The following is a 13,656-nucleotide window of genomic DNA, read 5'->3' on the forward strand; positions in this document are numbered from 1 at the left end:
AGAGGGAATGGGAGAACAGACTGCGGCTGCTATCAGATGGCAACACAGCACACACGTTGCCCACAGGGGAAGAGTGAGATGCATGAGTGTATATTTATACGTGTCTGTCGGCATACTTGCAAGCCCAAACACTGGTCTTCCATGCCTATGTGTTGTGTTGATGAGCCATTGGGCTGTTAATATTGGTGCACTGCCCTCGGATGCTCTCTTCACATGCTCCGTCTGTACTGGATCAGGGTGGTTGGCCCTCCATGGCTAGTATCACTGTGGCGTCTACAGGGCAGACACGCTGACTAACAGCTCAGCCAGCCGCCATCTGTTGTCCCTACAGCTCAGCCTCGAAACCTGCCGTACATTATGGCTGTCGTAGAGCAGAGCTAACTGAGTTGTTTTGATGTCTAATATTGTGTTTTCGGTTTAATACTCATGAATTGATGTTTAATTTTGCCTTTAATACGGCATGGAAATAAAAGTTTGTCAACGCTTGCGTCTATATCAGAGATCTTCATCTGGGGGGTCCGGGACCCTAGAGGGACCTCAGAGTCATTGCAGTGGGGGCCTACAAATTAGTGTTAATCTTTGAAAGTTATTTCAAAAAAAAAAAAAATACATTGACATTTTATGAGCCTTTACTTAATTTCACCATGCATTGTGGCTGGGAGGTTTGGACATGAGTCATAGGGCATGTTAATGTTCAGCCTCCTGGCACTGCAATAGGAGCTTCTAGATTGTTAGTTATATTGTCATTAATCTCTAAAATACAAAAGTCGCTCCAGTTAAGATGCTAAAGTCCCTTGTAAACAAGGGGACCTGCATAGATTGAGTTTTGCTGTGAGATGTTTCCACGACTGAGGCTCTCATCTGTCATTCCTGCTTGCTCACTCATTCTTGCTATGATTTTGTTTAATAGCACATTTAATTTTGGTTGTTTCTTAGTTGTCTCTTCTTTCCCCTTATCGTTTTCAGGTCATCTTCCCCTAACTGACTCCCGCTTGCCTTTTCCTCATACAGTTAGACATTTCTTCCTATCTCCGTAGCTTCTAAATAGACGCTTCACACCTCTAGCTGTGTGTGCACTGAATGGATTCATATGCAGACGGGTTCTGAAGCAGGATGAATGTGCCCTAACATGTTTGGAAGCTTATCTCCTGTTTAGTTCATGGCTAGCAGCTGCCGTTTCCAATTAGGCACCTTCTTTATAAGTGAAGATATTGTTCTGCACTTGTTAATCATTTTTTATGTCCTCTTCTCTCTCCTTCTATTTTCTTCTCCTCAGCAAGATGAGTTTGTATCTCTTTAGTTAGTTTTAATTTGAAACATCAAGGATATTTTTGGAAGATTTTTTTAATTTTTTTTTAAAAACATAGGAAAATGTATTTGATATCCTTCTACATTACGAAAAATATTCTGATACCGTACAGGAGTTAAAACAAACAGGCATTACAAAACCAACAACTGCACAGCTCTGGCACTTCCATTCTTTGAAATGTCTTTTGAACATGTAAAAGAAAACTCAAGTCATTCAGCAAACAATAACATATATACATCAGAACAAAATGTTTTCCTTTATGACGTGTCAGAAAAGGAGTTGGAGTTGGTTATTTAAACCCATCCCTTCTCCATAAAACATTTTTAATTATTTAACAAACCTTCCCTATCATAATCTTTCTTTTTTAACTCTTCTCTTAATTTAAATTTACTTGGCAATTCTTTAAAAAAAATACAATTTAGTTCTCATGTATTCTTATCAATTGTGTATTATAATTCCGTTCCTATTTAATTTTTTTACCCCAAATACATATTGAGATATTTTAGTATCAAAAACATTAATTCATCAAAAACTGTAAATAAATAAAGGAAGGAAATAAATGAAAATTGAATAAAAAAATTAATCTAAATAGATAAACAATATGCAAGCAATGAAAATCAAACCTCTCTCCCTGTACCCTGTGAGAGTCATATCCTTATATTTCTTTTATATTGTATTTGCACATATTTCTTTTGAAACTGTTTCATGTTTGGACATTGCTTAAATTGCTCACATTATGTTAATTTTCAGGTTCATAATTATATTTAGAGTCAGAGCCCGACTGATATATGGGCAGGCCGATATTAGGCAATACCCGATCTATGGTATCGACATTTATAATGGCCGATTTAAAAAAAAAAAAAAATGTATTCGGATAAATCAATATTTAAAAAGTAAAACACAAACTGTCAATCATCAGGGCGCTCTTTTTGTTAATGTGTTTTTGTTCGAAGGACTTCAAGTTTCATATCTTAAGTTTGTATTTTTATACATTTTATTTATCTGAATTTTAATATATTTTGACGTTCCTCTGTTCTGTTTATCAAACTATCATGTTATTTTAGTGAGAACTCATAAATAACTACAAATAACTAATGTTAGAGAAGTATATATTGGCCGAAATATTGGCATATCGGATTTTTTAAATAACCAAATATTCATATCAGTAGAGGTCGGGCTCTGTTTAAAGGTTGTACCAGAACAGCTTTATATGGTTTGTTTTTCAAAAAACACCATATATTTGTTATACTGCGCATTGCTGCAGCTCCTCCTTTCACCCTGTGTGTTGAGCTCTCTGTTTTAGCTACAGAGTGAGGCATCTCACTTCTGTTCCATCTTTGTTGGGAGTTGCACATGTGTAGTAGCTAGGTAAGGACTACTAGCCAGTCAGAATCAGAGTATGAGGCAGTGCCACTAGCAGCTAGGCGAGCATTATAACGTGTGTTACAAAGTGACGAGCATTTGTCACGGAAGTAAAGGCTGGACTACAATAAAGCAGTTTGTGAACAGGGATTTCTCTGGAAGACTTCGGAGGGGACTTTGGGCTTTTTCACTTTGTAAACTTATGACGCGCATAACACAATATATAAAACATTAAAGGGAAGGGAAACAGAAAAAGAGGATAATATGAGCACTTAAGGCCCTTATTCAAGCTGTTCCGTAATTGTTTTGGGTTTAGACTGAGATAACTTTGTAGGGGAATAATCCTGCGAGGCCTAGAGTGTGTTTGTGAGGCTTGTTTGGCAAGGCAACATTATTTGTGTAGCACATTTCAGCAACAGGGCAATTCAAAGTGCTTTACATAACAACAATTAAAAAATATATAAAACAGATAAAAACACGAGAAAAAAGTTACAGTGCTGTATAAGAAATTAAAGAAATGCAGAATCAGGATAGCCTTGAGCATCAGTACTTTTTTGGTATCAAGCTGACAGGAATGTGTCTTTGGAGTTTGGACTGTCAAGGACCAAAACCTGTAAATTAAAGCTTAGATTCATACTCATTATGAGTATGAAACTTTAATCACAAATTTATATTTGTGTCATTCCACACCTGGAGCGCTTCAGAAGTGAAGCAGTTTGCTTGCAACTTGCAGATTGTGTTGATGTGGTCATTATTTCTGGACATTAGGGATTCTACTATAAAAGTAAGTAGTCTACATAGTTAAATGTTTTTTTTTCCATGTAGTCCAATTATGCAACACATGGATCAAATATCTATGGCTGTTTTTTAGTTGTTAAAGTAGTGATGTGATGCACAGGGGGTTTATTTTGAAAACCGACCGGTTGCTATGGCCGTCAAATATAGACCTAGCGCATGTTTTAGCAGAGCAAGGTGAAGAGCAGCTTCTGGAACGCGCTGCATGGAATCACAAACATCATCTGGAGTGGCTGCCACTGGCGGTTGCGGCACTGCCCAAACCATAAATCGACCGACCAAGTGCGTCTGCAGACCAACGGAGTGACTAACCAAATGTATGTTATTAAGCCCATTTGCTTGTATGTGTTTGGCTGGCATTACAGTGTGCCGGATGTTGCTGCTTTGTGACAAGCGCTGAGCCAACTTTAATTCTTCTGCCGTATGACCCCTTCAGTTTCCAGTTTTATTGAAATAAATGAGAGGACTGTGTTAATTTCTTTTTTTTTTTCTTGCAGTGGAAAACAGAATTACGCATGGAATCACTGACACACATTAGTACAAACAAGAAAGACAGACAAAAAGGAATGACCAAGGTATCCCAACAGAGAGATTATGTGTGCGTGCGTGTGCGTGTGTGTGTTCACGTCTGGCTGGCTCTTATCTACCATAGACTCGCAAGTCCCTGAAGGGACACCAGAGGAGTCATCTGATTCACTCGCAGTTTCTTCTCTGACTGCCAATTAAAAGGGGACCAACACAGATAGGAAGGAGAGCTGTGGGTTTTTTAATTAAATCCATTCAGTTTTCTGCTTAATCCCCTGCAAACAGATTCTCGTCTAACTTATAAAATGAACACATGAACAATTTCAGTCCCTCTTTTCACCTACATTAACATGCAGGTGCTTTCACCCGGCAGTGGAAGTATCTCTCACATCAGAAGCCCTCTCGCTCTTTGTCTCTCCTCAGTGAGTTAAAGGTCTGTTTGTGAAACGCAGACGATTGGCTCTGATTTGATTTGGTGTTCAGCAGCCCTGATAATTATGATGAATCTTTCTCCATCTGTAGGAGTGTGCGTGCGTGCTCGTCGACTCTCCCCGTGTTTCTGTACTGGTGCTGCTTTACAGGGCTGTTAGTCGGGGACAATAGTGCTTTAAAAATATAGATTGGCATTCATTTGCTGGTGTACCAGATGTGTGGGATGTATTACATTAGGGTTTAAGGTAGTTCAGATAGTGTCAGTGTGACAGGCTGTCAATGTCAGAGATACTTTGCAGTTCTTATTAAAACGTTCTGCACGTTGACATGCACACACACACACACACACACACACATACACAAACACACACACACACATACACATACACATACACATACACACACACACACACACACGCCCCTGGTGTCAGTGTCAGTGTTGTATCTGTAGCAGGTTACATGACGTGTTTTCATATTGATACACATGCCATAAAGCTTTGGCACAGTTTCACAAAATTCTGTTTTGAGGAAAACTTTCCTGAAGTCACGGTGCTGAAATGCGGATGTTATAGTTTACTCTCACAGCAAGAAGAGGAGCATTGTTTGTGCGCTCTAAATGCCATTCAATTTAATGAGACGCTTTCTTTTTTTTGTTTACTTATTGCACCTAGCTGTTGAGAGACAATAAATAACCATGTTTTACCAGTGAGTATCAAGTCAGAACATCTATTAACCTACACCATTTATTATATACGGACAGTGCAAAGCACAAGTTAGTTGTGAGTTCAATTAAATTGAAGCAAATAGAAAACAATCAATGCAATGGTGTGTATTGTGTTATTTTAGAACAGGCCCAAGTTAAATGCCATTTTTATTCTACCAAATTTATATTTCACACAAGTAAAGTCAATTGTTTGAAACTGTTCCAAAATCTTAATTTTGACTTTCATTTTCATTGTAAATACTTATTGGTTCCAAATATTGGTTACCGGATTCAATAACTACTAATAATCTTATGCACGTGTTTTGTGTGATTGTTTTTTGCTTTGTATATGTATATTTTTGTATTACTAATTGTATTTCAGTTTTCTTTTCCTTCACTCTCTTTCATGTTGTTATGTAATAATTGTGTTATATGTTGGGACCCCCTCAAAAACAAGATGATACATCTCACGGGATTTATCCTAATAAAAAAAATTGAATCAAAATAGACATTACCTTTTTTCAAGGTGAGGCTTTCATCTCTAATGTAATGCTAGATAGTTCAATGAATTATAATGCATCATACTTTTAGTTAGATATTTGTGAGTAAAATCTGAATCTGTAGTATAACCAGTAACATGTAACCAGTTCTCTGTCAGGTAAATGTAGTAGTACAATGGTTTTCCTCTGAATTAGAAGTGCACAGTAAGTCAGTAGTATACCGTTGGGTTGCATATTAAGTCCTTTAGGGGTATTTGAGGAACTACTGGAGGCCTAGCAATCAATTCCATTCTAAACAGGCATACACTTTAAACTATTTCATACTGATATTTGCTCCATCCAATACTTCATTACAGCTATATGATGCTGACAGATGGAATATTCAAACCAAACATGCACCGTTACGTTAAACAGGGAATTCATTGGATATATTATGCATCATTTCATACAACATTCCTAAAGATGCTGCCTGGCATATTTGGTGTCTTTGGAAACAATTGGATCGCTGCTAACATTTAACCCTGAATTTGGAAGAATGAATGAAAGAATTGGCCAAATGAGTATGTAAAATTGTACTGCCGCTGGGTGTTGAGGTAGTTAATAACATTAATTGAATACGTTTTTTTTTTAAACTTCTGATTATCGAAATCGTTGTGATACTAAATACAGATTACAGACATAGCATTGTAATGTTTTCTTGTAATTTCATCTGATCAATAATGTGATTCATTGTAATAAATTGAAGGAATATATATTTGAACTACAATTGAAATAATAATCAATTAACAGCCCTAACCTAAGCACTGTGTCTGGTGTTTTCTTACTGTTTGTGCATCTCTCTTTCTCCCTCCTCCTTGGTCTTTCCTTTCTTATCGTGCTGTGTTTCTCTACTTCTTCTACTCTTTCTACTTTATATTTCCCAACCCATAGTCTGCAGATGAAATAGATGTGATGGTAAGCTACATCATAACCCTCAAACCTGCTGCTCTTTTGTCTATTCCATCCATCCATCACTTCCGCTGTTTTCTAACCCTTACAATGTTTTATTTTCAATTTCAAGTCAATTTTATTTACAGTATCAATTCATAACAAGAGTTATCTCAAGACACTTTACAGATAGAGCAGGTCTAGACCACACTATATAATTTAAAAGGACCCAACAATTCTAGGAGTTCCCTCCAGAGCAAGCAACAGTGCGACAGTGGCGAGGAAAAACTCTCTTTTAGGAAGAAACCTCGGACAGACCCAGGCTCTCGTTAGGCGGTGTCTGATGGGCCGGTTGGAGTTGAATGGAACAGTGACTAATAATAGAAGTTTGTAGTTCATGGCGTAGCAGGGCACTGCACGGCATTACAAGGCACAGCAGAGTGTAGCAGGATGTAACAGGGCATTGCAGGACATGTAGCAGGACCACGGAGACAGCTGCAACCAGGATTTTAGAGCCTCCCTGATCCAAGGAAACATGCTGGGGGAAAAAAAACATAAGGACTCCGGGGATTGACTGCCCAGAGCTAGGTTAGTAACAGTCATTTCTGGGACACGGATGCACACAAATGGAAAGAAATAGGAGAGAAGAGCTCAGTGTTAAAGGGAGTCCCCCGGCAGTCTAAAAGAGCTCTTTAAGATAAGATGGTCCTTGACCATTTAGACCTTTTGTAGGATTTTAAATTCCATCCTGGATTTTACAAGAAGCCAACGCAGAGAAGCTAATACAGGAGAAATACAATCTCTTTACTTAGTTCTAGTCAGAACACACGCTGCAGCATTCTGAATCAGCTGGAGAGTCTTAAGGGACTACAGTAGTCCAGCCTAGAAGTAACAAATGCATTGACTAGTTTTTAAATATATATATATATATATATATGTGTCTTAATATTGCACCATTACTCTATCATTGCACCATTACCCCATCATTGCATTGCACACACACCATAATGTTAAGTAATGTTAATGAGTACTTATTTAGTAGTATTAGTCATAAATACATCACTGCAGCCAATACACACACACACACACACACACACACACACACACACACCTTACCTCTTATTCATTAATTTGATTAAGAGCAGCACCAATGAGAATTTGTGCCTGTTACGCTTGCAGATTGGTAACCTGTATCTTCTGCCTGCAGACATCAGCTCAAACTCACTATACAGGACATGATTTGGGTCAATGGGGATTTTAGGACCCTGTTTCCTCACCGCCTCCTTCAAGAGCTCCTGAAGAGGAGTTGGTGGCATTTGGCCAGTAATTTTTCCACTCCTTTTAATCAAGTTTTGTGATTTTTAATTGAACGGACCGGTTACTGAACCAAGCCATAATGCCCTGAGGAACAATAGATTCAACGGTCGACTTGTAAAACAGTAGCATGATATCTTTGTCCACTCCATGAACTCTAAGTCGTCTTAAAATACGTAGATGCTGAGATAATTTTGAGCACACCTACTCGACTTGATGGGAGCACTGCAAACAACTAATTTAATTTTATGCCTAAATACCTAAATGTTGTTTCCTGCTCAACAATTACACCTTCAATTTGGAGTGGGGTATGATCTCCTATAGTCCTGGGGTCTAAAACAATTTCTTTGGTTTTATTTACATTAAGTGGCAGGTTCTGCCCGTTGCACCACTTCACTACCTCCTCTATCTCCTGTTTATAGATAGCAATGTCTGAGTCTTTTGGACTAAGTATGACTGTATAATCTGAAAATGCAATAATGTGGTTATTTCTATTAATTTTTAAACCATTTGTGTATATCATAAAAAGTAATGGAGAGCTTACACAGCCTTGAGGGGCACCTATACTTATGTTCAGAGTATCAGGGAGAGTAAAGTTGACTCTTACCTGCTACTTCCTGTCTGTCAGAAAAGAACCACACCATCTAATAATGAAGGGGTTCTAGTCCATCTGTTGTAATTTACATAACAGCGTCTGAGGGAGAATACAATTTGCAGAGCTGAATGCAGAGCTGAAAACCATAAATGATAGTCAAACAAAAGTACTAAGTAGTTACTATAACAGAATATTATCACTTAAGTGTTGATTAATCTAATTAATAATCATTGACAAAAAAAACTCAGCATTACTGCTGTATCCTACCTAATATTGAGAAAATGTAAAAGTACACAGTGTTTAATCCCCTCGTGTGTGTGTGTGTGTGTGTGTGTGTGCTCGCAGGCGCAGCAGCTACAGAAGAAAGATGCACAGCTGAAAGCGTTGGATGCCTTCTACAAGGAGCAGCTGGCACAGCTGGAAAAGAGGGTACAACATTTACATGAAACACTCACACACACACACTTACAAAGACTTCATTAGAGGCTTCTACAGATTCCCAAAGTTGCACAGACTGTACACACAAAACTAAAAATACATACAAACATACTTTGCAACACACACTCTGACACCCACAAACATACATGCACTATTGTAGTATCACACAAATGCAGGCACAGTACACAAGATTTCTGCTTGTTCACTCAACCCCCCCACTATGACAGAAAGAGGGTGGACTTAAACAGTCTGTGTTGTAACTCTCAATATGGGAATTTTGCAATATGTATAGCATCGTCTCTCTTGAGTCTGATCCAACACACCTGCTGAAAAACACATCTCCAACGCTTAAAAGTTCCACTGTGGGAGAGTGACAATCACATTAACATGGTGGGTGGTTACCAGGCTTTTGTCCCAGATGTCTTCATGCACTTCTTCCATCTAAAAGAAAGTTAAACTAGCTACCCGGCTGAATAAGATAAGACATGTGTAGAGAAGGCACTTCACAAGGTGGGTCTGTAAATGTGATTCGAAGAGGGAATGCCGATTTTAGCCAGACTGAGCATCTCCACAGAGCCTTTACAAGCCCTTTCATCCCCTTTCATCCGTCTGTCTGACATTTACCAGGCAGAAAAGAGGCAGAAGCTGTTGGTCTCGAATTAAGTCTCAGCCGGCACCAGGCGGCACGCAAGATGGACCTTTACACGGTGTTCTCCGGGGGAAGCACTCCCCTAGTTCTCAAATGGAGAAGACCTTTAGAGGACATTATGTGTAAAATCTGAGGACTGGGTTGTGTTAAACGTACAATATCTAATGTTCTACCGCTAGGGGTTTCCATAACACGGACACAGACTTGACAATAACGTTGCGTGGGATCATGGGAGTTGTTGACTTCGTTGTTAACAACCAGTGCCGATGAAAATGTATCTGTTCACGGACAAATTCGTATGTTTTGTTAATCACGTAACATTTAGTAACATTTAGTAACATTTATTTATTTCATGTTATTCTAATGAAATAAGTGCATTTTTTCCCACATAAGTACGGATGATGTAGCAGCATGTTCGCAGCTTTGAATGGTCCCAAACTTTCTGTCGTTTTATCTCGCCTGTCTCTTCTCTTAGACCCCTCACTATTTTTTGCTGTCCTCCTTCGTTTGTAACCCGCGCCGTCAGTCTTGTGTCCACATAAGCGTCAGCCCATTGTGCGCCAGTAATAATTATCCGTGCGGAAACACAGTGAACGTTAGTTTCATTGATTAAACAAAGCTTAGAGGCAAAGAAATCAAGGATTATTTGCAATGGAATTATTCAAGTTACTCGAGGAATCTATTCAGCCCTAGTGTTATGTAACGTTATCTGGAATTGTTCATTAGCTATGTGTAATATTTGTCAAGCTAAATAGACTCACGGTAGCAAGACAGATTTTATTCTGATCCAAAGTTTAAAAAATTTATATTTCTGGGAGGAAAAAAAGAGCAGGATATTCTGGAAATGGATTGCAAATGAGGCAAACTATTGCTAATAAGGACACTCCTTGTCAACAATTAAAATTACAGATTTCTCCAGATTTGAATTTGTTTGAAACAATTGGGATAAAGTATGTACACAATAACAAAAATGTAACACATGTATTGTTGTTTAAAGAAATTTTAATTCCAGATATATTATTTATTTATTTATTTATTCATGTATCTTGAACAATCAACAATGTTGCAAGGCAAAACTAAAAAAATTTAAACCATAACATAAAACCCAAACAATCAGAATTTAACAAAATAAAACCAAAAAATTAAAATATGAAAGGATTAGTGGGAGACGGAGCAGGTGGAAGTAAATAGAAAAACTACATATTATGTCTTTAACCTTGGCTCATTGAAGTCTGTCATGTCATGGTGGAAGCAGATGAAGTCACTCGGGGCAACCATTAAATTGGAGTGCCATCTCTGCAGTGCTACAGTTGCCCCTGTGGTTTATTTGTTTGGAGCTGAGGGTAGACTTTATGCTCAGTCACTCACTCAGACTTTTAATTGTATCACTTTTCTATTAATTAACATATTCTTAATCATTTTGTTTATTCCTGAAGGCTTTTGGAAAATTGACAAAAACAAAATCTCAAACCAAGTTTGAAATAAATCCTGTGCGTATGTGCATGTCAGTAGAGGTTATGTTTGTGCCTGCCATAAGCTACCATAAGCGGATAGAGTTCTTGGTAGCCACTGACACGAGCAATAGGCTTTTTTCTGTTTGGTTAAATCTGAAGTTTGGGCTTTTTGGAACAAGGCATGTCCAATCCTGGCCTGCTAAAGAGAAGACAAGAAATGGGTTTTAATTTTCTTCTTTACTTCCTTCTTTCTTTGTGCCCCCCCCCCCCATGTGGCGGTCTACTTTAAATGACAGACAAACACACAAGCTTACTTCACCATAACACAAAATCTGTATTGCAATTATCATGCAGTCAGCTTAAATAAATATTTAGTACCTAGATGCATTGTCACACTCACACACACACACACACACACTCACACAGGTCTTGGCGTCAGATGCCCGGCTGTTTGGGTTAGTCTCATTAGTAGCAGGTTGGGTTTGCAGAGGGAGTAGAAGACTGGCAGGCTGGCATACGGGTGGCCCAAGCTGTGTTTGCTGTTGGGCTTAGGATGTTTCTACACAGACTGTGTGTGTGTGTGTGTGTGTGTGTGTGTGTGTGTGTGTGTGTGTGTGTGTGTGTGTGTGTGTGTGTGTGTGTGTGTGTGTGTGTGTGTGTGTGTGTGTGTGTGTGTGTGTGTGTGTGTGTGTGTGTGTGTGTGTGTGTGTGTGTGTGTGTGTGTGTGTGTGTGTGTGTGTGTGTGTGTGTGTGTGTGTGTGAGAGAAACAGGCAGAGATGTGGGTTTTTCATACATACTGTATATTCAGGTGCACGTGTACTTTATATGTAAACGGAGGAATTTATGTGTCTATCTGCAGGATCAGTGTGTTTGCAGACTGCATCAGAAGCCACACACAGTAATACATTGGATTTAGTCTGTTTGACAGCTCAAAGCGTTCTCAATGCTTGAGGTTTAGTTTTTTCAAAGTACTCAGCTGAACTCAGGGTTTTCCATGGGTTTTTATAACACTTAGGTACAAATTACGCCACATACTCAATTGCACTTTAGTGACGACATCGCACACTTATTTCATTACAGCGAGATAGTTTAAATCCAGCCCGCCTTTAAGTTACTAAGTCTGTGCTGAAGTTTTTGCTAGCTCCGCTTCTAACCCATTCACTTTAACCATCGGGTAGCAAGTAAGGCATGGGAACTGTCTTGATGAGTTGTAGCATTTATTTACGGAAAAGATTAACTGTACACAGACTTTTAGCCTTACTGCTTACTTCATTCTCACCAACAAACAACATCACTCTCTCTTTTTCCACGCTAACATGTGTGCTGCAACTGGCGCTATGTGTGTGGCTGTGCCACTGTACGCAAATAATCGTGCAGAAGACAACAAGCTCGTTGTCCATATGCTCGCCACATTGTTTTTACGTTCATATCTTTTGTACAGTCAATGGTTCATACTCTAAACATATACAATAGAGGGGAAACCCTGGAACTGAATCCTGATCATGAGTCAAGTCAAACTGAGCTAGGCTTATGTCAGTGTTATCTCACCCTTTGCATTAAAATACTTGCAGATTTTGGCTGTAACAAAAACCCATCACAAATTTGACAATATGCATTGAGAAGAAGACAGGTTTATAATTTTAGGTGAGGTCTAATACCTGAAAAACAACATAGATAGAGCCATCTTTGAAGTCAGGGTGTTTTTGGTGGGAAAAGTGTTCATTATGCCGTATCATTTTTTAATATAAAGAAATGTAAATGTGTAAATGCATTTGTCAAATACAGAATTATGAAGGTATTTCTCAGTACATTTTCGTCCCACAAATCACTTTGAGATAAAATAAATATGAACTGACACTGACCAAAAACACCATGCCTGGTGCTATTGTGCTTTTCAACTGTTTTGATAACCCAGAAGTCTGTTTGTTGGATCTCCGTTTTTCCATTTCTTACAAAATGTCAATACTGGAAAAGCAGTAGTAACATGTACCTTTTCCTATCGGCCTAATTCTTCCTTTGTCTTTTTTCCTCTCCCTTACACTGTCTGTCTTGCTCTCTCACTCTCTCACGCACACTCCTGTCATAGTAAAGTATAGTTTGAAGCGGGTGGAAATGGAGCGTACAGGAGGAGATAATAATCCTCCAAGTCTGACAGGTTGCTTGACACGCTGTCAGTAGAGGCCTCCACGTAAGACACACACACACACACACACACACACATACACACACAAACTCCTTTCCTGGCCACAGAGGTAGAGGACTTATTTGACAACATAACGTATGTGTATGTGTGTTCCTGACACGATTCAGGTTGGCCTTCTGATCATTTTTTTTTTTTAATACCGCATTAAAAACTTCACTTTTCTGCCGTGTTGCACTTTCTTATGTAAATGAATACACCCTGGGCCCTATGTAGACGGAGTCAAAGTTTAACACTTTCATCCTGTGAAAAGCTATCTGCTCAATATGCTGCAGCAAGGGCTTCGAATCTGCTTATTAGTTTAGCTTGTTAGCTATATTTCCACTGAGGCTGCACCCATCTGGAGATGGAGATATGAGTTTCGTAATAAGTTAACATTACTAAACATCGCAGAGCTGTGGCTTCCATTCCAGTTGCCTCATTTTGCCTTTTTGCAACAGGAGGTGTGTGTG

The 13,656-nt window shown here is 38.7% G+C and overlaps 1 protein-coding gene across 3 annotated transcripts in view; it reads left to right on the forward strand.

The window, feature by feature from the left end:
- chchd6a (coiled-coil-helix-coiled-coil-helix domain containing 6a) overlaps window positions 1-13,656 on the forward strand; it is a 74,822-nt gene that overhangs the window by 17,816 nt on the left and 43,350 nt on the right. For 2 of the 3 annotated variants that reach the window (XM_034877271.1, XM_034877272.1), the window contains exons 5-6: window positions 6,557-6,580; window positions 8,808-8,891. In XM_034877271.1, coding sequence (XP_034733162.1) covers window positions 6,557-6,580; window positions 8,808-8,891 — 108 coding nt within the window. The remainder of the gene's footprint in view (window positions 1-6,556; window positions 6,581-8,807; window positions 8,892-13,656) is intronic. The other variant, XM_034877273.1, reaches the window with a different exon arrangement.

The sequence above is a fragment of the Etheostoma cragini genome, chromosome 7 (genome assembly GCF_013103735.1).
Source record: "Etheostoma cragini isolate CJK2018 chromosome 7, CSU_Ecrag_1.0, whole genome shotgun sequence".
In the NCBI taxonomy this organism is placed as follows: Eukaryota; Metazoa; Chordata; class Actinopteri; order Perciformes; family Percidae; genus Etheostoma; species Etheostoma cragini.